This window comes from Macaca fascicularis, chromosome 8 (genome assembly GCF_037993035.2).
Source record: "Macaca fascicularis isolate 582-1 chromosome 8, T2T-MFA8v1.1".
Lineage (NCBI taxonomy): Eukaryota > Metazoa > Chordata > Mammalia > Primates > Cercopithecidae > Macaca > Macaca fascicularis.
The window spans coordinates 76,159,730-76,183,160 of NC_088382.1; the positions used below are offsets into that span (position 1 = coordinate 76,159,730).

At 40.2% G+C, this 23,431-nt stretch overlaps 2 protein-coding genes and 1 long non-coding RNA gene across 9 annotated transcripts in view; 2 read left to right on the forward strand and 1 right to left on the reverse strand.

The window, feature by feature from the left end:
- Positions 1 to 4,664, forward strand: part of TRIM55 (tripartite motif containing 55) — a 49,207-nt gene extending 44,543 nt beyond the window's left edge. For all 7 annotated transcript variants that reach the window (XM_045398342.2, XM_045398340.2, XM_065519295.1 and 4 more), the window contains one exon: positions 3,634 to 4,664. In XM_045398342.2, coding sequence (XP_045254277.2) covers positions 3,634 to 3,644 — 11 coding nt within the window. In that variant the 3' untranslated portion in view covers positions 3,645 to 4,664. The remainder of the gene's footprint in view (positions 1 to 3,633) is intronic.
- A 900-nt stretch (positions 4,665 to 5,564) lies between these two features.
- Positions 5,565 to 7,591, reverse strand: CRH (corticotropin releasing hormone). Its single transcript, XM_045398347.2, has 2 exons — positions 7,420 to 7,591; positions 5,565 to 6,667 (listed from the first exon to the last, which is right to left on the reverse strand). The coding sequence occupies exon 2, from the start codon at positions 6,651 to 6,653 to the stop codon at positions 6,063 to 6,065; it is 591 nt and encodes a 196-aa protein (XP_045254282.1). The 5' UTR covers positions 6,654 to 6,667; positions 7,420 to 7,591; the 3' UTR covers positions 5,565 to 6,062.
- A 9,137-nt stretch (positions 7,592 to 16,728) lies between these two features.
- Positions 16,729 to 18,021, forward strand: LOC141407419 (uncharacterized). Its single transcript, XR_012416453.1, has 2 exons — positions 16,729 to 16,837; positions 17,886 to 18,021. It is a non-coding gene; the product is annotated as an uncharacterized lncRNA (long non-coding RNA).
- Positions 18,022 to 23,431: the final 5,410 nt, after the last annotated feature.

Genomic DNA, 23,431 nt, shown 5'->3' on the forward strand with positions numbered 1-23,431 from the left:
ATTCTCAATAGCCAAGAGGTAGAAGCAACCTAAATCTAAAATCATTTCTTGTTGATGGGTGTTAATGAGCATGCATTCTGACAGAGCCTTGTGGACATCTGTCTCTGTGTACAGGACAGTTCCACGTTACGGAAAGTGTTTGCCTAACCCAAACTGAGGCTCATGTAAGTACGTTCTATAATGTTCACATAACAACAAAATTACCTAAGGATGCTTTTCTTTTTAAAAAAAACTTTTAAGTTCAGGGGTACAAGTGCAGGTTTGTTACGTAGGTAAACTTGTGTCATGGGGGTTTGTTGTACAGATTATTTCATCACCAAGGTATTAAGCCTAGCACTCATTACTTGTTTTTCCTGATCCTCTCCCTCCTCCCACCCTCCACCCTCCAAAAGGCCCCAGTGTGTGTTGTTCCTGTCTATGTGTTCGTGTGTTCTCATCATTTAGCTCCCACTGATAAGTGAGAACATGTGGTATTTGGTTTTCTGTTTCTGTGTTAGTTTGCTAAGGATAATGGCCTCCTGCTCCATCCATGTCCCTGCAAAAGACATGATCTTGCTATTTTTAATGTCTGCTTAGTATCTAAGGAAGCATTTCTTAGAAGGTATCCCTGTCATTAAAAAACACATGACTGTAATATGGAATTAATAATCTGTTGTTTACCTTTGTGTGCATATCAGACCAAACTGGAATGCAGGACAAGCTCCCAAGCAGGTAGAGGAGAACAGTGCTTGTAATTCTCTGTCCCTTGTTCTGCTTCATAGAACATCACTATTCCCAAGACATAGCACTTCCTGTGATAAACGAGAGCTAGCATTTAGGAAACTATTTGAAGGAACACATACATACAGCTCCATCTGGGGAAGGTTATAGGAAAAAGATCAGCTTTTGATTTGATGGGCCGTGCTTATAAAAAAGAGTTTAGATCTTTAACTCATTCTTCCTTTATGAGGTAGCCATGTGTGAAGTTGGACCTTTTGGAGATACACTGAACAGTGTCATTGATGCCTGTGATTACAGCACACTGAAGGGATTAAGTCATAGAAATGATGCCCAATTCTGGAAAAATGAGATTGCAAATACTATTGTCTTTTCTTCCTGGGGGTCGGTGCTCTTGTATACGGTTTGTCATAAACAGTCCCCAGGTGATTCTGCATGGCAGAGGACTCTCTTCACTGTTGAAAGAAAGGAGGGAGGGAAGAGGGGAAGGGAGGAAAGAAGGAAGGAAGGAAGAAAAGAAGGAAGGAAGGAAGGGAGGAAGGAAGGGAGAAATGAAGAAAAGAAGGAAGAAAGGAAGTGAGGGAGGGAGGGAGGGAGGAAGGAAGGAAGGAAGGAAGAAAAGAAGGAAGGAAGGAAGGGAGGAAGGAAGGGAGAAATGAAGAAAAGAAGGAAGAAAGGAAGTGAGGGAGGGAGGGAGGAAGGAAGGAAGGAAGGAAGGAAGGAAGGAAGGAAGGAAGGAAGGAAGGACCAACCTAATGTAAGTGAGTCATGTGTAAAGTGCTTTATGTGTATTACTTTATTTATTCAGTGCTTACAACAACCTTGTAGGGTAGGTTCTCATCTCTATTTTACAGAAGAGAAAACTAAGGCTCAGAGAGTTAACTAACTTGTCCAAGTCATACAGCTAATAAGTAGTTGGTGTGGGATTCAAAACTAGGCTAAGCCTCTTTGCACAGAACTTTCTTTGCTGAGCTGGTTGTTGGGTCCTCAGTGGATATAAACAAGACCAAGGAGATGGTGCAATTATCTAAAGATACTCAGGATAACCTCTGCTATTGGATAGCCCCCCACTCTGGTACTGGCTTTTCTGTTCTGAAAGACAGCATTGGTCCATATTGTTTGGAGGAAAACCTAATAATTTCCTAGAAACATGGAGGTGTAAGAGAAGCCAACCCAAACTATGTAATCCCAAATATGAAGGCAATAGTGGGTTAACAACTAAAACATTTTAAATGGAAGATAGACATTAATCTCTAGTACAGGAAAGCACAAAAATTTATACACGTCCCAAAAGCAGTCCCTTTTGCAGAAAACACATTATGCCACTCGTTTCACCCTTCAGCTATTTCAGAACAGCTGCCATGGAAGTTCCCTTTAGTTTAGAAACTACCTTCAAGAAAAACAGGCCACAAAATGGACTCTGATGGTCTGTTCATCCAGGCAGAATTCACTATTCACTCAAACTGAATGTTTAGAAATAAGTCTTCTTATGATATTCCCACATCATTTGGGCTTTTGGGTTTTTTGTTGTTGTTGTTTTTTGCATAAACCATACATGAGACTTAAGGGTTTGTTTTTGTTTGTTTGTTCGTTTGTTTATTAGCCAGGGTGAGAAGATTATGGTGGGCAAGGGAGGAGTTCGACATGTAAAAATAGGTGCAGGATTCTGTCAGGATAATGTTTATTTTACTTCACTTTCAAGGACATTGAGGTATCTGACACATTACCGACACAATCTAGTTACATTCTTTTTCAAAAAGCCCAATTTCACTTGATGTTTCCACCATTCCTTCATAGAAAACTACATACTTCAGTTTTATTCTACTGTGGCTGATATGATTTCATGACCCTTTTTAACTTTCTATCAGGAAATGATGTGGCAGCACAAAGGATTATCCCAAAGCCATAAAGACTTAGGATAATTTTATTGCTCTTGAAACATCATCCCCAAACATATGTTTAGGGTAAAATCTGGTAAAGTGCAGACCAATAACTTGTTTTGCTCTCAAGACTATTTTGAGTGGCAGTAAAACAATGTACTTAACCGAAGTTCTGCTTTGCTTGTGCCAGGTATTATCCATTCATATTGCAGCTTCATAAAATCATCCAGTGCTTCTGAGCTGAATGCATGTGGCTACCTCATTGCTTTGAAATCAGTGGCATTCTAATCTGGTGGGATAGTTTTACCAGTGATGTCATCGGAACATGTTTGCTTATTTATCCATAGTTCTCCTAAGAAGAATGGCGTTTGTCATGGTACCTTGAAATGTAAAGAGTTTGAGCTCATAAAATCAAATTGCATTTCAGCAAATATTGGATTTGATTTAATATGGATATGGTTATTAGAATTTATTACCTAGAGAAAAAAATCCCATCATGATTTACCCAAAATTAAGCCTGTAGTTTTGCAAAACGTATAGTAAGATAATATATATGTATGTACATGGTAGAAACTTTTTCAGCAGTGGAGGGATTATATTATGTCCCACAATGTTATGTGGCATAGCAGTGTCATTTAAATTTGGAATATTTTTAAAATTCTGCAAGCTTTTCTAAACCCAATTCCTAGCAGTTTCAATGAGACTCTCATCTGAATAAATCATTTACAAGTGGGCTTTAAAAAAAAAAAAAACTGGTATAGTCTGAACTCCTTTTTCCCAAGAACTTCTCTTCACTGCATGCATTACTGTTCCTTCTTTTTGTATCATAAGGGTGAATTATTTTCATGACTCTTGGCTGTAGCCAAAATAATCTGAGCTTGCTTTCCATTTCTAATGATTATGTCCCATATAATAATATTGTTATTATAATAATAATTGTTATTATTATACTTTCTCCTCAGTAGAAAAGTGACTGGACCAATCCAAAATTAACAAATCTCTTTTTTTCTCTGATTCCCATTTTCTTCCGTTGCAGATTGGATTTGAGGCTCCTCCCCTCCAGGGACAGGCTGCAGCTCCAGCGAGTGGCAGTGGAGCTGATTCTGAGCCAGCTCGCCATATCTTCTCCTTTTCCTGGTTGAACTCCCTAAATGAATGATATTCATTCCAACTGCTGCCCCTCTGTCTGCCTGGCTGAGATGCATGTGGGCAGCAGGAAGCCCAAGTGAAATTAATATTATGCAAATGATGAAAGGGACCTCTGAACAGGATTTCTGCAAAAATAACCCAAAACTGTAATTCCAGATGACTTATCTAACATATTCGGGGGAGAGAATATTTTGAGAAAATAGTTGCAGAAAGCACTGGAAATAATAAACTTGATCTTATGCAAATCTTTTATTGTGTGGGAAACATTGTGAAGGGTGTGTAAGTGTGGTATATGTGTATGTCAGTCACAAGTGGCAAATGGTGAAAAAAGTGGTCACTATGCTCTTGTCTCTCATAGGCGCTGGCTTTTTGTTATTATATTATAGTAGTTCTCATTTCCTTTACTCTTTAACAGTGCAGGTGGTCAGTGAAAATCAGTGTCAACTCAGAAGTGACTGATTTATCAATACATGGACAAAAAGTAAATCATTGACCAAAGCTATGAAATGTTTCACAAAGTTTTCCTCTTTTGCGTAACAGATATCACTGGATGTACATTCAGAAATGTTCTTTGAATCTGGTGACACTTTCATGGTCCAGAAAGCTGAAGGCCTGGGCATCTCTTATGACATTTTTCTAATATTAGTTTTAGATTTTCATATATTAGGCACTTTAATTGAAAAAGATCTTCCAGCAAGAGCTGTCTACTTTCTCTTGTATTCACTGTGGCACCAATCTGGTAAATTGTAGAACAATTGCATGTATTTAAATATATATACAAACATATCACACACTAAACATATATATATATATATTTAAATCATGCTTTGTTAATATTTGTCCCACCATAATGCCTCCTTCAGAACGTAAGTGTAACTTTACTCTATATGAACTCTTAAATAAATGATGTTTTTAAAAGCTTTGTCTTATAATGATTTATTCAATGTTATGTATTATCTTATTCATTTATTAGTTAAGTGTATTTCAAAGGTCCCAGGATAAGATGCATCTTCATACAAATTAATTTTGAAGTATTAAATATTTGATTGAATTGTTTAAAGCTATAACTAAACTACCAAAGGCAAATGCACTGTAAAACTAATTAAATGTGCTGTTCAGTTTTAGAAATGAATAAAGGTAGTTCATGTTCCTAAGAATAAAAGTGGGTAGGGTTGGCCTAGGCATAAATGTGGAGGATATTTGTGTAATTATTAAAGTCAAAATGTTCTTCATAAGAAAATTTTTCCTATGTGACATTTTATAATGACTAAATTTAGTCATCTTAAGTGGAGATGCTATTAAGTTTCTCTTATTAGAAGTAGTAATTGGAAAATAGCTTACAAAAAACTGTTTCATGGTACCAAAGTAGTAGTTTGACAGAGTGAGTCTTTCTCATAGAAAAAGAATGCAGCATTTTGGTCATATAGTTTGGAGGAATTTCTACCTTGACACTTCCCTTTTCCTTTCATCTTTTCCCCACTCTCTCCAATTATTTCACATCTTTTAATTGATCAGGGCTAAATGTTATTTCCATTATAAAATGATCTTCCCTTTTAGAATTACCATGATTTAGAGCTGCTGGGAGCAACTTCCTGAATTATTAACTCAACCTCAGAGAAGTAGTCCATGGCACAGAGATGAGCCCAACGTGATTGCAGGGTCTGTGTAAGCCACTGATATATGTTTGCATTTTTAGTGGAAAAGTACAATGCAGGAAGTTTTGTTTTTCTTTTCTGGTGCTGAAGACAATTTGGAGGAAGCTAAGAGATGAGAGTATTTCCAGTGTATGAGCACTGAAGAGAAAAAATAAAGTCATGATTACCTTTGCAGCTTTTATTAAAAATATAAATATTCAACATTCTCTTACACAACCAAACTGACCAAGGACTGGAAAGATGTTTTATTACTGAAACGTTTACAAGAAAAAGTTGTTTCAAAGAGCTTACAGATTTAGTCTTACCCACCCAAGAGAATGGCATTCTCTTTGGTTCAAACCACAACAAAAACAATTGGGTGACTTCTGTCTGCTTTTTCAAACAAAACGTTTTCTCACTGGTCTACATTCTCTTTAAAACACCACTAAAAACACCTGGAAACGGAAACTAAACGTAGACAAAACGAATAACATTGTGTTGTTACTGCACATGAATACACTTTGTGCATGCTAAGTAAGGGGTATAGGCTCTCTCCCTCTCTCCCTCTATGTTTCAAGCTATATAAAAATAAACAAATGGCGTAAGAGCAGCGCTATGGTACAGAATACTGTATTTTTTTTTTTGTGCTAAATGCAGAATCTTTTTGGCCAAACGCACCGTTTCATTTCCCAATAATCTCCATGAGTTTCCTGTTGCTGTGAGCTTGCTGCGCTAACTGCTCGGCCCTGGCCATTTCCAAGACTTCCCGGAGGAGGTGGAAGGTGAGATCCAGGGAGATGGGAGGCTCCTCGGACCGCCTCTCCCTCTCCGTTGCCTCCTGGTGGCCGCCGAGGGCGTTCTCGGCGCCGCGCTCAGCGAGAGCCGCGGGGCTGTCGAGCGAGCGCCGAGGCAGCAGCAGCTGCTGCAGCAACACGCGGAAAAAGTTGGCGGCCGCCTGCTCCGGCGAAGGGCGGCTGCCGCTGCCGCCGGCGAGGAGCGAGGAGGCGGGCGAAAGGGGAGCGGCAGGGCTCTTGTTGAGGTTCCCCAAGCGGAGGAAGTACTCCTCTCCCATGCGGAGCAGGACCGGCCGAGCCTGCGGCTGCTGGGGCTGCTCGGACTGCGGCGGCGGCTGGAAGAAATCCAAGGGCTGAGGGTACTGCGGCGCCTGCCGGGCTCCCGGGACCGGCCCGCGGCTCAGGAGCGCCCTGCATGGCGGGCAGGGCAGGAGAGCCACCAGCAGGACGCCCGCGGACACGAGCAGCGGCAGCCGCATGTTAGGGGCACTCGCTGCGGCACAGAGGTGGGCGGAGGGCGGAATGAGAGAGGGGAAGAGAGAAAGAAAGAGTTGGTGAGAGTTCGCTCAACTGGGAGGTGCACACGAGGTCCTCCTACCGGACTACCTTAGACGTGCTGGCTTCAGTGGTTAGGGTGGGCGCTGTCCGCGGTGCTGAAACACCTGGGGAGCGGGGAAGGGGGTGCCTGCTGGGCTCCGCACCTAAGCTCAAGCGCTCGCCGGCCAGGAGTGACCCTTCTTTCTAGACTCTGAAGGGACGGTCCCTGCGTCCTCTTCCTAATGATCCTCAAAACTAATTTTCCCGAGCCTAGGGAAGAGCCACAGATTTAAGATTCTACCCGCGCTGACTACCTCCCTTTCGGATATTTCAGCATTTTCTTCCAAATTGATTAACTCCTGCCTCCTGGTCCTCCCTCTCCACCCCTGCCCTTGCTGCTTTCTCTCGGGGGTTAGGATAGAAGGGGGTGGGGGAGCTCCTTTACACAGCCAGCTAGGAGCAACTGGCAGCACGGGTAAAGAAGAGCAGCCGTCTAAGTTTGCTTTTGCCACATCCCAGCTACTATTGTAATCTTAAGGAACAGTCCGCGAACACACACACGCACGCACGCGCGCATACACACACACACACACGCACACACACATGCATACACACGTACACAGGCAGTGGCAGCCGGCCCTGCGGCGCACATCGCGGCAGCTCAGGCAACGCAAAGTTGGTGGTGTGTTCCGTCCAGGCGCTCCCTACCTTCCCAGGCGCTTTGCAGGTGAGCCGGGTGCTGCCGCCTCTCTGCAGAGGGACGTCTCCGGGGCTTTCTCTGGAGGTTGTCTTCCTTTCTCTTTTCTGTTCCCACTCTCTTTTTCTTTCTCTCCTCTCTTTCCCCTCAGTCTCTCAATGGACTTGGTCTCCGAGTTTCTCCACTCCAGAGCCTGGAGTGGGATTTTATAGTGTCGACCCTCTTCAAAAACCACGCAGCATTTGCCTAATAAGCTGACGCTCTCTTGACAGCTCGATTGCGTGCTGCCTCTGCTCCTGCATAAATCATAGGGCCCTGCCAAGGAACGAGGGGCAGAATTTTGCTATCTCAACACTGAATCTCACATCCAATTATATCAACAGATATTTATCGCCTCTTGGTGACGTCAACTAGCCCTAAAATGGAAGGGCTTCTTATGACTTGTCCATTGACAAAAATTCTTGAATGAGATTTCCCAAGTGTGAAAACATATTGACCTCTTACTATGAAAGGCCATATTAGGGGTGTGCAAAGAGACAGCGAATAGGAGGAAGAAGGGGAAGTGGGAAGGAAGGGAGGTGTCCCAGTGCAGACCTGCCAGGAAAGCAGCAGCCAGTTAGAGGGAGTGGATTTGGATGCCCCTTCTCCTAACCTCCCTGACCAGGTGTCTCTGACAACACCTCAGTATCTGGAAATATCCCTTTGCTAGGGACAGAGTCCCACCATCTTTCTGCCTGGAAAAGAATGAAGCATCAGGAGAAGGGTGTGCAGGAACATCTAGCTTTTAAACGTCTATCTGCATTTTCCTCCCAAGAGCAAGCACATAAAGGAGTTATGAGCCTGAGGAAGCAAGGCCAATAAGTCTCTTAAAATTCAGTTGAAGTTTTTAAAATGATGACAAGAGCTACTCCTATGGTGAAGGAGCACAAACCAGGGTTAGTAAGGGGTGTGACAAAGATTTTAGGTTCTCTCAGAAACTCTCTGCTCCTCCTTTGTCTCTCTTCTCACAATCTAAAATTAATTGTGGACTCCCTTTTCTATTCCCAAATTAAAGAGAGAGAAGGCCAGTGAGAGATGCATGAGTTAAACAAGATTTACTTATTCTACTTAATGCAAACTCAGTGAGAGGTGTCCATTCTAACGTCCTAATCTATGTTGAAAAGGCTTAAACTGCTTGACCACAGGGCTAAATTCATCAGTTACATGTTTTCATTGATCAATATTGAGTCTGTAAAAAGTAATCTCATTCATTTCGCCTCCAAATACTATCAACATCCATAATAGTATCCATATCTGGGCCACCCAGGGTGGTTCTTTTTAATCATTTCTTTTTCCGAATGCAAATGTTCTTCATGTGAGCCTGTTAAATAAATAAATGCTCTCTGACGTATCGCCGAATGGAATGGAATGCTAAGCCTGTAAAACTATACTCAATTTTTGAATTAATTGACACTATCATATAGGTGGGAGGCAGTTACCTTTAATTCTGCAATTCAAAATGCAATTCCAAGTTCTTGTGCCTGTGATTCAATTCAGCTTCCAGATAACCATCAAAGTTGTTTATCAGAAACTTCCTGCTCCTCATTTCTGATTACTTCTGCTGCTTCCTTTGTAGCTAATGTGACAAATGATGCAATGCATGTTTCAACTTCCACTTTGGGTCTATACCAATCCACAACTGCTCTTAGGAACAAAGGGAAGGCAGGGAGAGAAATGCTGACAGTTTGCAGAGAAGCCAGCCCATAGTTGGATCACTGCACCATGTTATGTACTTTTGACACAAGAGAACAGAGAAAGAAATGTGCCTACTTGGAAAGATGTGAGTTGTTAATAGATCATGATTATGGAAAATGGTTGAGTTTCTGGGAGCAAGCTGTGTTTTATATTGGTAGGAAAACACACAGAACCTCAGATTTTGTTATTGTGGGCTTTTTTGTTGTTGTTGTTAAGCTGGAATGGGTTCAACATTTTTGCTTACTTTCCTTTATGACCTGTTTTCTGACCCCGTTAGCAGATTTCGGCTTGAATGTCAAGCTGGAGGTGAAACATTGACTTGGAATAGGCAGTTTCAGTGCAGTAAATGGATACAGAAGAGAAACTAGGAAAGGGATGTGGTTATGAGTTTAGCTGGGGAGGTCTGGGAGGTTCTTCCAGAGAAGACACAAGTTTTGGGCTCTGACTAACCCCATTCCCATACCAATCTCTCTCCCATTGGGCTATCTGGGGGATGTTGTTTTAGTATAGCTCCCTCCTCACTGTTGAGTCCTTGCTGTGAGGTTCTCTTGGGGTATGTCATTAATAGAGCCAAAGTGGCTCCAACTAGGGAGTAAGGAAAAAAATGTTCGTGAAGCCCAGAGGAGGAGAAGCTATGCACAGCAGCCTCTACATGCCACAATTTATCTGTATTTGTCTGTTCTCACACTGCTAATAAAGACATACCAGAGACTGGGTAATTTATAAAGGAAAGTGGTTTAATTGACTCACATTATCACATGGTAGGGGAGGCCTCACAATCAAGGCAAAAGGCAATGGAGAAGCAAAGGCACATCTTACATGGTGGCAGGCAAGAGAGAGCATGTGGAAGAGAACTCCCTTTTCTAAAACCATCAGATCTGATGAGACTTATTTACTATCACAAGAACAGCATGGGAAAGACCCACCCTTATGATTCAGTTACCTTCCACCAGGTCCCTCCCACAACACGTGGGAATTATGGGGGCTACAATTCAAGATGAGATTTGGGTGGGGACACAACCTAACCGTATCATTATCCAAAATGTATATCTCATTAAATCACCCAGTGTTCACATTAGAAATGACTTAAAGAGATCACTCGGTTTAAATGAGAACCAGAGAATTAAGTGACTTACCTGAAGTCACTCAGCTAGTTAGTGGTAAGGTGAGAATTAGGACTCAGTTCTTTTGATTACCAGCCCATATTATTTGCATAATGTAATGATAAGCTTTGGACTTTCTTTTCCAGCAGAGCACACAAATTTAGGTGAAAAGATGAATTTTAAAACATTTTAGAGCTAGAATCTCACTTTCTTGCCCAGGCTGAAGGCACCATGATAGCTCACTGCAGCCTAGAACTCCAGGGCTCAAGTGATCCTCAGACTCCTGAGCAGCTGGAATTATAGGCATCAATCACCATGCCTGGCCTGAGAAGATGCATTTAAATAAAGTAATATATTCACAGACCAATTGTGGAGTAGCTTCTTATACATTTTCCTTATTTGATAAACTAAGGCATGAGAATGCAGAAATTCTCTGTGCATGCGCATGTCTGTGGCACCTGATTTTCAATGTGTGTGCATACATTGCAATTTACTTTTCAGTATTACCAAATTAAAATGCATTAATTTGATTATTCTGCCTAGGTGACCTTTGAAAAAAGTGATCTTTGGATACAGTATGGAGGGTGAAAGGGATTCTTAAAATTATAATATAGATCTATGATTTGAGAAATAACATAATGCAGATAACTTAAATGTGCAGTAAACCAAATATCCAAATCCATAGAAATCACCCCTAACAGATCTGATCTTACATGTAGGAATAACTTCTGGAAAGGAGTCATTGGAGAATCAATTTAAATGCTTTTAGAACCTAAAAACACAATCCAAGAAACATGGGCACAAAAACAGGGATTACTTTATGTTTTAAGTCTTTTTTTTAATGGTTACATAATATACAGTATAGGTAAATTAAAACAGACCCGACACAACAGTCTAATAAAGAAATACCAGAAATAATAGGTAACTGGTGGGCATATTTTTGTCACTTGCATCACCTTATACCTTCACAAGCTTCTATTAGCATAGCTCGTGGCAAAAAAACACCATCTCCAAGTTGGCTAACAGAAACATTTGTTGAAATAAATCTACCATTTCCAATGACAGCCTTCAGAAATGCCTAGGGTGGACAGGTGGTTTGGTAATTGTTTATAACTGTTCTTTACATAGATTAAGTAACTGTCTTCTGCTTCCACAGGAGGAAAGGTTCTCAAACAGCAAAATATCTAACTGCTTCACTGGCAACAATAACTTTTGTTAATCTCTTCTGATTATCAAAGCCATATGGACTCTTTGCAAAAACTTAGAAAAATCAGAAAAGCATAAAGAATATAAAATTCCTCAGAATATCAGAATCTAAAGATCATCACAGAAAATTAATATTTTGTTGTTTCCCTTGAGCATTTTTCCTGAGCTCATAATCATAATTTAGATAATACCATGTTCTTAATACTGAATATCTGCTTTAAAAAAAACCTCTCATTTTAACACTTAAAATAATTGAGAGAGTAAATTTCAAATGTTCTCATCACCAGAAATTGGTAAGTGAGGTAATGGATATGTTCATTAACTTGATTTAGCCATTCCACAATATACACACATATCAAAACATGTTATACACCATAAACAATTTTTATTTGTCAATTTACATTAATTAATTAATTCACTGAAAAATAATTTGTTGAAGAAATCTTCCCCAGGTTCCTATATTAGGTTTAGCACCTGTGCCTTATATTTTCCTAACAGCATGAATGCCCTTCATTGTAAAGCTCACATTTTGTTATAGTTACTGGTACAATATGTGCCTCCTTTGCTGGACAGTAAACTGTGTAGCAGGACTTTGATTGTCTTTGTAAGTTGCCATATCCATTTATCTTGCCCCAAACATGGTAGATTTCCAGTAAGCCTGCTGAATGAATGAAATGCAGAAAATCTGTTGAATGAATGAAGCATAAAAATTACCCATAAACCATACATATTATCCAGACATAACTAAATAACATTTTATAGTTAAAATTTTATAATCTACTTTTTTCCACTTAAAATTATATCTCAAGCATTTTCCTATATCCAAATGAAATCCTTTTTTTATTGCGTGGTATTGCATCAAGATGTGCCAAATTTTCTATTCATTCTTCATTGTTGATCACTGCCCAAATGACCTGCTTTTTATTCTTTTTCATCTTACTCTTGCACTTTTAAGTAACATACCCACAGAATTATTTCTTGATTCTTCAAATATAAGCAATATCTCTTAACTTCTTAACTCCCAGATTGTAAGATGAGATTATCTATCCCTTCAACTTTTCAGACACCCTCCTTCACCTTGATCTCTCAGTCTCTTTCATCTATACTTTTACTTCTAGATTGTCCATGTTAATTATTTTTATAATCATAGTTAAATCTTTCATGCTTTTGTGCTTTTAGTATAATTGATTCTACACTTGATCTTAGCCAAAGGGCCAAGAACCTCTAGATAGATAGATAGATAGATAGATAGATAGATAGATAGATAGACAGATAGACAGACAGATAGATTCTAAAAGTGGGAAGCCAATATAGTTTTTAACTATTGACTATGTAAATTGTTCACTGAAGAGTAAGATCATGGACTCTGATTACATTTGTTATCTTGTTTTTTCTACAATTTTCTATTGACACTTTTATATTTTTTATATTCCCATTTTGGTTTTTTCCTAGAATTACGAACTGTCTTAATTTTTTTTTTTCAAATTTTCAATCATGATAAGTAATCTATTAAGTCTTCCCCCTCCCTCTTTTTAAGACCTCAATCCTTGAGCACGCTAACCTGCTGCTTTCAAACTAGTTACTTTCTAAATCTGACGCACAGGTGTCTTCCTGGGACTTCTCTTTTCTTCTTCCCTGGATTGAATTCCCTGTCCAGAATCACAGGACTTTTTCCCTCTTGATTTCTGAATTTTATTTTGCTAGAGAACATCCTCAGGTAACTTTCTAGGAAAGGATGTATGTGACACATATTTTCTGACTCCTTGCATTCCTGAAAATGGTTATATTTTATCCAGATATTTGAGTGATGCTTTACCAAGGTATATAATTTCAGGTTAAATATAATTCTCTTCTAGAACTTTAAGTATTATTCTCTTGTGTTGTATTATCCAGTGCTGCTGATAAGAAATCCAGTATCATTCTAATTTTCCTTTTCTTTCTTTCTTTCTTTTTTATTTTCACAGAGTCTCACTCTGTCACCCCGGCTGGACAGTGTAGTGGTGCGATCTCAAATCACTGCAACCTCTGCCTCCTGGGTTCAAGCGATTCTCCTACCTCAGCTTCCAAAGTAGCTGGGACTACAGGCATACACCACCATGCCTGGCTAATTTTTGTGTTTTTAGTAGAGATGGAGTTTCACCATGTTGGCCAGACTGGTCTTAAACTCCCAACCTCAGATGATCCACCCGCCTCAGCCTTCCAAAGTTCTGGGATTACAGGAGTGAGCCACCATGCCCAGCCTGATTCTCATTTTTCACAGGACCTTTTTTCCTATTATCTCCTGAAGCTTTTAGTCTCTTCTTTTTTTGTTGATGTTCTGAAATTTTAGAATGGTCTTTGGGTCTTTTTTTATGTACTAATTTTAATTTGGAGGCTCTTACTCTTCAAGGGTGAAAAAAAAAACTCCTATATTATTTATGTTATAATTTTTTTCCATTTTTCTCTATTCTTTCTTTTTGGAGATTTCTATTATGAGATGTTCTCCCCTCTATTGGCCATCTGTGTTTACTATTTTCTGTCCTGTTAGAACTTTTAGTTTGCGGTTCTACTTTCTAAGATACTCTTCAATATCTTCCAGCTCTTCAGTTACTTTCATTTTACAACTGCATATTCAAACTCCAGACTTTTTATTCTTTCTCCATATGTTTTTCATAACTCCTGTTCTTGCTTTACAGTGGAATGTTCTCTCCGATTTCTTTAAGAATGTTAACTAGAAGGTTTCTAAGTTTTCTTTCTTTCCCTGAATTATCTATTCCATCCGTGGTCATTATTTATCTTAAATTCTCAATTTTATGCTGGAGATCTTTGTGAAATCCCTGAAGGTGACCCTGTGTATGATTGGTAGCACCCTCATGTTTAATAGTTATTCAGTACAAAGCTGATGAAGAACCCTGTGTGCAGGGTAAGGAGCCTGCTTCTCGCCAAGCAGTCTTCCTTCCAGGGTGATCACACAGTGAACTAGTCTTTACTCGGGATATGCATGAATGTCATATTGTCAATTTTATTTAAGAAAAATGTATGTATTAGTTTTCTGAGTATGCCGTAGCAAATACCAGGCTGGATAACTTAAACAGCAGAAATATATTTTCTCCATTCTGGAGGCTAGAAGTCCAAGATCAAAGTGTCAACAGAGTTGCTTTCTTCCCAGGCCTCTCTCCTTGGCTTGTAGTTGGCCATCTTCTCCCTGTGCCTTCACACGGCCTTTCCTCTGTGCATGCCCATGCTTCCATCTCCTCTGCCTACAAAAACACCAGCCATATTGGATTAGGGCCAACCCATATGACCTAATTTAACCTTAATTACCTCTTTAAAGGCCCTGTTTCCAAATACAGTCATATTCTGAAATATGGAAAGTTAGGACTTCAGTATGTGAATTTTTCTGCATCGAGGAGACACATTTAGGCCAATAACAATATATTTGTCAATGTTTATTTCTTTATTTGCTTGTTGGCTAACAGGCAGACATTTGAATGTCTGGCATTCTCCACATGGGATGAGAAAAACTGGTGGAGAGGTTGACTCTTCCATATATAAACTTTCAAGTATTCCTCGTATTTTTGACCCTTTTCACATTTCTGTCTTTGGCGAGACTTGGAGATTCTGAGCCTTGAGCCCCTCCTAGGCTCTGCAGTTGTGCTCCTCCCTCAGCTGCCTGCCTCCTACAGCCGCTTCCTCCACATTGTCCTTGGGAGACACTGCATCTTCTTTGTCCTGCACCTTCCTGTGCCTTTGTGGACCCCTTACAGCTGCTTTCTCTCCCTTGCTTCCTCAAACACCATCTCTGCTCTCATTATTTCAGAAGTTTGCTAAACCCTCTCACCTGCTTACATTTTTTATCCTGTTCTTTTCATCATTTGGGGTTTATACGATCATTTTAATGGAGTCTCAAAGAAATGACAGGTAAACACACATGCATTTTGGAAAGACCCCTCTGAATGCAGTATGGAGGGTACATTGGTGGGGCAGGAAGGCAGAAAACAGACTTATGGTTTTTGGGTTATTAGCCCTGGGCCTCCACAGAATGAGCATCACAGGCCCAGGGACGACAGGAAGTGTGGAAGGCAAGGGCAGCGTCCCAGGAGCCCAGGACTCTCTACCTGTGGGCAGCCACATCGCTGTCCACGTTTTGGTGGGAACAGTTCCCCATCAATCAAAAATTCTGTCACTACCCATGAGTCATCACTGAGTACCTTACCTCCTTTCCTAAGAAAATGGCAAGGACTTTGTTACCTGTGCATCTATTTTTCCAGAAGTTGAGAAGTAACTGACCCTGGGAAGATGACTCAGAGCATCAGAAAACCAGCACGTTTCTGCTTCTCTTACAAGCCCTGGTCTTGACAGACACAATTGCCCTTTCTATTTACATCATAATACATCGATTGTGCTGTTTCAGACTCCAGGTAATGGATGGAGGGCAGTGAGAGGATGTGTGTGAACTTTCTGTCATGAAGGACAATTTACAGGAACTAATCATCCTGCAACGGTCGCTCAGAAAAAAGAAATTCATCAACCAGGCACCCCGAATAGGTATTTATATTCATGAACATCACTTGACTCTGAAGAAAGAGTTCCCAAAGAAGCCTCCTAGGAATGTTGCTGGTGTCATAAAAATGGAAGGGAAAAGTTAAAGAAAAGTTAAACTCATATTTTACTGCAGAATTTATTAGTGTTTTTTATTCAGCAGTGTAAATCCCTAAGGCTTTAGCATTTCCCAGACTTATTTGACCACAGAACATGTTTATCATTGGACAAACTGGGAAATATCATAAGCCCAAAGGCATTTTATGAGGAGTCCAGCTAGACTTTTTTTTCTTTATCATTTAAGTTCATGATTAGAGCTACTAGTAATTTTCTACCACTCCAAGGAGAAAATTTAAAATGTCACTTTTTGCCCTGAAGAGAGGGTCTCAGGGTATGGAAATTTGTCTGTTTTCACTCCTTCTGAGGATTACCTGTCCTAGGAAAGGTCATCTTCCAACAAGAAGCTGCCAAACCTCTACTCACCATCCATGAAATGGTCAACTCTGTTTGCATAATCACCCTTAAAGGGTGATTATGGGAAACCTATGTCTGAAAAAGAAAGGATCTGATTTTCCACATTCACTGTTCTTTTTGCATTTTAGGAGTAATCTGAGCAACAACATGGTCAGGATAACAGAAAAAGACTTAGTGACCTTAAGCAGCAGTGATGTTTAATGCACCTATTCATATAAAGTATAGATACATAGTTGAGCCTCACCTCATTTCCCAACTTGTTTTCTTTGTATTTTAATTCCAAATAGTTGTAAAGTTCCTGGTCAGAGGAAGGAGTTGGTCTCTACAGAAATGTAGCCCAGTGGAAATCCATGGACCTACCTTGCAAAGGAGAACCTCTTTGAGTAGGCAGGTGTGTCCTAGACGAAACTGGTTGCAATGGATGAAGTTGGGCTTTTCATAGGGGAAAGTCAGTTATTCGAGAAACAACAAGCAATGAGGGCTACAGAGGTGGACAGAAACTTGGGAGGCCAACATTCAGGAGCTGTGGATTTCAAAGATGTTACAGGTTGTGGGTTCAGACCTTTCGCAAACCTTGGAACAAGATCTTTTCATCGTCAAGGCTTCTGTTATCCACCTGTAGAATGTTCTCTTCATTTTGAGAGCTAGTTATTTCTGTTTATGTGTGTGTGTTTATCTGTCTGTCCCCCAGTTCAGTTATGAACTTACCTCCCACTTCTTTTAGTCCATGACTCCTAATATACTGCTTAAGCATGGTACATATTTGTTGTTGGGGATTGACCATGTGTGTCCTATTTAGGAGAAAGGCTACATCAATTAAAGATGGTCTCATAATTGTGAAAGCCAATGAGTCCTTGAAGTGTGATTATGGGAAACCTATGCTGGAAAAAGAAAGGATCTAATTTTCCACAGTCACTATTCTTTTTACATTTTAGGAGTGTTCTGAGCAACAACATTGCCAGGATAATAGAAAAAGACTTAACAGCCCTAAGCAGCAGTGATGTTTAATTCTTCTATTTATATGAAGTTAAATATAGATACATATTTGAGCCTTACCTCATTTTTCAACTTATTTTCTTTGTACTATAATTCTAAACAGCTATAAAGTTCTGCCTTGTGCTAAGGTGCTTTTATGTTTTCAGAAACAATGATAATTGTAATAAAGGGATGTTTTTAATTTGAATGGAGAAATACAATTACATAACCTGATAGATTTATTCTATAAAAGTGCTATTCTGCTTTTTGAAGTAGGACAGTGCTGGGGACTAAATGTTTGTGTACCCCCAAAATTTGTATGTTGACACCTAATCCCCAATGTGATGGTATTTGGAGGTGGGGCCTTTGGAAGGTAATTAGGTCATGAGGGTGGAAACCCCATGAGTGGGATTAGTGCCTTTATAAAAAGAGACAGAAGAGATGATCTCTCTTCCTCTCTGCAGTGTGAAGATACAATGAGGAGTCATCCACTGCAAACTAGGAAGAAGGCCCTCGCCAGACACTGGATCCACTGGTGCATTGATCTTGGATGTCCCAGCCTCCAGAACTGAGGGAAATAAATGTTTGTTATTGAAGCCATCTACTAGTCTATGGCATTTTTTTTTTTTTTTTTTTTTTTTTTTGGCAGCTCAAACTGACTAAGGTGAGCAGCATATCTGATTCTTGTTTGTAATGGAATTCGTTCTAATATCTTTACTTAAATATTTCACTACAAACAAAGCACTTCAAAGCAGCTTTACAACACTTTTCTGTGGGGACACACTAGGGGACACACTAGACTTCTAAGTATGACATTTGTCAAGCTACTTGAATACAGGTCTGACTCTTGTTTTCTAGCTGCGTGACCTTGGACATTTTATTTAAATTTTCTTAACTCATTTCCCTTTTTTTTTTTTTTTTTTTGTCAAACCAATATTAAATGTAAGTCTCCTTATTTGTTTCTCTTGTGGGAGTAAATGAGATAGTGCACTCAGGGCCTAGTTATAAGTATTCAATAAACATTTGTCATTGTTGTTGGGGTAATGATGTGTTGCTTGGTACTGTTGAAGGTGGCAATTCTGTCTAATCTCAGGTCCTCCAAGCCTACATTCTGTGCTCAGTCACAGTAAGTGTTTATTAATGAAATAAAAGAATAAGATAAATATACTCACTAGGTTTTTCTTCTAATATTAGAAGCTCTCAGCCACCTAGTTGATTGAAGATGTTTTTTCAATTTATAGACTTTATTTTAGATTGAGAGAAAAATTGAGGAGAAAGTAGAAAGTTCTCATAGATTCTTTCTCCCCACCCCAACACCACCCCTCCCTTTAGCTTCCCCCTATTATTAACATCTTGCAGTTGTTTCAGTTGATGAGCCAATATTGATGCATTATTATTAACTAAAGCCCATGGTTTCCATTAGGGTTCACTGTTGGCATTTTATATTCTATGAGCTTTGACAAATGCGTAGTGTCATGTATCCACCATTACAGTATCATACAGAACAGTTTCACTGCCCTAACAGTCCCCTAAACTTCCCCTATTCATCCCTTCCTGCCCTCAGCCCCTGGCAACCATTCATCCTTTTAGTTTCTGTAATTTTGCTTTTTTCCTAGAAAGACATGCAGTTGGAATCACACAGTATGGAGCTTTTTCTGACTGGTTTCTTTCACTTACACAATATATATTTTATATGTGTAAGTTCCTCCATGTTTATTTAAACAAAGCTATGTTTTTACTTAGGAATAGAGTCATTTTTATGGGAATTATCCATTTGGCTAACATATCTCTTCTTAATAAATCCTCATTTAAGGACTACTTCCTTGTTGAAACTCCTATTCTTAGTCTAATTTATTAATTTAACTGAAAACAGGCACACTCAAAGAGGAATTTTGCATCTTAAGGAGAGATTAAAAACAATAATTAAAAATGATTAGTAATTAAGTGCTAATTGGTAATGAACTGCTAATTAAAAGCAAAATTCAAGAGTATATGTATGCCTTTTTCCTTTCATGATTAGTAAGTCCATCACTTCCTGGTGGGAGCCTCGATTATACCACAGGCTGTTAGGGACCTGTCAGATTCTCCTAAGGTAACATGAATTATTACTCATAGCGAACTGGCTGGAAATTCTTTTTTTAAATTATAACTATCTATAACTTAATTGCTTCTGTATGACTTTACTATCATTCCATTCTTGGTATCCTTCTAAGGTCAAGGTAATAGAAAAGAATCATTCATCATAAAGTTTAAAACTCCCCTTTTACTCATCTTGTCTGTCTCCCTGATTGGATCTCTGGAGGATCCTCCCTTTCTCCAGCTTGAGATATTGGGGGAACCTGCCCCCAGTATTTCAATGTAAGTTCTATTTTCTATAAGTGTTGGCCAGCTGAGAAATAAAGAAAGAGTACAAAGAGAGGAATTTTACAGCTGGGCTGCTGGGGGTGACATCACATATCGGTAGGACTGTGATGCCTGCCTGAGGCTCAAACCAGCAAGTTTTTATTAAGGGTTTCAAAAGGGGAAGGGATGTAAAACAGGGAGTAGTTACAAAGATCACATGCTTCAAAGGGCAAAAAGCAAAACAAAGATCACATGCTTCTGAGGGAACAGGACAAAGGCAAAGCAGAACTACTGATAAGGGTCTATATTCAGCTATGTGTGTACTGTCTTGATAAACATCTTAAACAACAGAAAACAGGGTTTGAGAGCAGAGAACTGGTCTGACCACAAATTTACCAGGGCAAGTTTTTTCCCACCCTAATAAGCCTGAGGGTACTGCAGGAGACCAGGGCGTATCTCAGTCCTTATCTCAACAGGATAAGACAGACACTCCCAAAGCAGCCATTTATAGACCTCCTCCGAGGAATGCATTCCTTTCCTAGGGTATTAATATTAATATTCCTTGCTAGGAAAAGAATTTAGCAATATCTCTCCTACTTGCACGTCCATTTATAGGCTCTCTGCAAGAAGAAAAAAATGGTTCTTTTGGCCCGACCCCGCAGGCAGTCAGACTTTATGGTTGTCTTCCCTTGTTCCCTAAAAGTCACTGTTATTCTATTCTTTTTCAAGGTGCACTGATTTCATATTGTTCAAACACACATGTTTTGCAATCAATTTGTACAGTTAACACAATTATCATGGTGGTCCTGACATGACATACATCCTCAGCTTATGAAGATAACAGGATTAAGAGATTAAAGACAGGCATAAGAAATTATAAAAGTATTATTTGGGAACTGATAAATGTCCATGAAATCTTCACAATTTGTGTTCCCTTGCCACAGTTCCAGCTGGTCCCTCCATTTGGGTCCCTGGCTTCATGCAACAAGGAGATGGGGACAGCACAGATACAGCTGCCTTCATGCCTTCCCAGGGTGCCAGCCCCAGACGAGCAGGCCTCTTCTGGACTTAATTTCCTTGATAATTTTGTGTTCATCCTGTTCCACTAGATACTCTAAGATACAGTTTCTTCTGCAGCCCTTCAGCCTTCCCTCTCAGCTTTTTAAAGTTTACAGCCTTCAAGCGCTTACAAACAGTATGTCACTCCTCTGGTCTTAATTTAGAAAATGCGCAAATATATTTACTTGGCTTTTGGAGTGCTTTTTAAAAAGCCACCTTCCTGGGCCCTTGAACTTTTCATAGATGGGGAAAGAGAAGATTCTTCACCAAACTGCCTGAGACTGGGTGGTTTGGATTTCTTTAAAACAGCTGTTGTTTCCTTCCTGCTGTCATTTCTGCATCTAATCATGGGGGCAGCTCCTGATCAAAGAGCATTGTATTGGTGAGGCACCCATTCTCCCACATACGGGCTGACCCCTGGTGCAGAGTGAGTGAGGTGAGCCTGGTCAGGATGGGGTTGGGAGCACCAAGAAAGAGATGGCTCAATGCAGGGCCCTTGTGTCCACACAAGTTTCATTCACATCCCCAAAGCAGTGTCAAGCTCCTGAAGCCACATCAACTCTCCAATACTAAGCCCCTAGGTTCTTTGAGCAAAGTAGTAGACTGAGAACCAAGAAGACAATGAAGAATAAACATTAACAATGGCTGAAAAATGGGGTTTTAGGTTTTTTATGAAATACGAAAATACCAATCACATTTGTATCTGTTGGGGTTTTATCAGAAATCTTCTAGGGGAACTGTGATGGTTAATATTTAGTGTCAACTTGATTGGATTGAAGGATGCAAAGTATTGTTCCTGAGTGTGTTTGTGAGGGTGTGGCCAAAGGAGGTAACATTTGAGTCAGTGGACTGGGAGAGGCTGACCCACCCTCAATCTGGGTGGGCACCGTCCAATCAGCTGCCAGTGTGGCTAGAATAAAGCAGGCAGAAGTTGGAAGATAAGAACACTTGTTGAGTCTGCTGGCCTTCACGTTTCCCCTGTGCTGGATGTCTTCTGCCCTTGAATATCAAACTCCAAGTTCTTCAGCTTTTGGACTCTTGGACTTACACCAGTGATTTTCCAGGGGCTCTTAGATCTTCGGCCACAAACTGAAGGCTGCACTGTCAGCTTCCCTACTTTTGAGGTTTTGGGACTCAGACTGGCTTCCTTGCTGCTCAGCTTGCAGATGGCCTATTGTGGGACTTCACCTTGTGATCATGTGAGTCAATACTCCCCTTCACGTATACATCTATCCTATTAGCTCTGTGCCTCTGGAGAACCCTGACCAATACAGGAACTAAAAGAGGCTAAGCAGTTCTCAGAACTAACCACTGAGACTTTTCCTCTAGGAACTTTGGGGTACTGCAGCTCCTTCTCTTTTGGTCAAAAAAACTGCAATCATGGCTTCTCTTGTTTATGATTCTTCCAGAAGCTTTATGTGTTTTCTTTCTTTCTTTTTTTTTTTTTTAATCACTCATCCTCTCTCCTGGAACTCTGCTAGGAAGTGGAAGTGATTATCTACATTCCATAGAGGAAGAAGTGGAGCTCAGAATGGGTAAGTAACTTGGCTGATGTCTCCCAGCTGATATGTGGAGGGGTGTTGGGGTTCCCAAAGAGCCCCTCCTTTCCCTTTCTCTTCTCCTTCTCAATCTGGGGAGGGGTGGGACAGCATCACATGGTTTTGAAGGGAGAACCCCATATGTATGCCATGCTCCCAGTTTGTCTCTTCCCTCAGCACTAACTACAAGGCATGATCAAGAGGAATACTCTCTTTTTATGCTCATGTCGTTCAAGAGAAGACTAAATCAGCAGACTCAGCCAGAGCATCCCTGGAAACTTACCTGAGCACTGTCCATAGTAATTCTTCTGTTTGCTGCTGGGTTTCCTTCATCAGTTTTAATCCTTACACCTCTTCTGTAAAAACCATGCTGAACATCCATTCTGTCCTTGCTTAGTGGGGCCATTCCCAGGAGCAATGGTTACAACCTACTAACAAATGCACTTATGCAGATCCTCAAAATAGAGTCAAACTTCCCCACATCTTAGGGCCTGGGAAAGATTTGCAGTTTCTCATTCTATAATGGAAGTTATAAGTTGATGTTGATGCCTCATATCAGTTTCCAAATTAATATTTGCTATATGGAGGCCTGCTAATTAATATGAATCTTTGCTGAAGGTTCAGATCAGCTATTTGAAATGGGAGGAAGGTAGAAAGCAACTTGCAAATTCTGTGCATAATTAGGTGAGGAACAAGCTCACATGATGAAGTAAACAACTGGGCAACATTTGCATGATTCCTTTTTCTTCCAACACAAGACAAGACACAGGGAGCTGACTAGCATTCTGCCTTTGCTGTGAGTCTTACTTCTTATTTCTCCACCATTTGGGAGGATTCTCAAAGCCAAGCACAGACAACACTGTTTTGCCAACATTTTCTTATATTATCCAAGGGACTGCCAGGCAGCAAAGGTTACCCTTCCAAAGTCAACCTGACATAGGTGTCTTCTGTTTCTGTAACTTTTCCCTCAGCTGATACACTTGTGTCCAGAGAAAGGCCACAATTTAGGTTCTGACCTCTGAATGCCAACCAGCCACAGAGTACTGAAAACGTTATTACTTAACCCCAAC

Bases quoted from the DNA above. Each gene is read 5' to 3' on its own strand.
- CRH (XM_045398347.2), bottom strand. From the start codon at position 6,653: ATGCGGCTGCCGCTGCTCGTGTCCGCGGGCGTCCTGCTGGTGGCTCTC.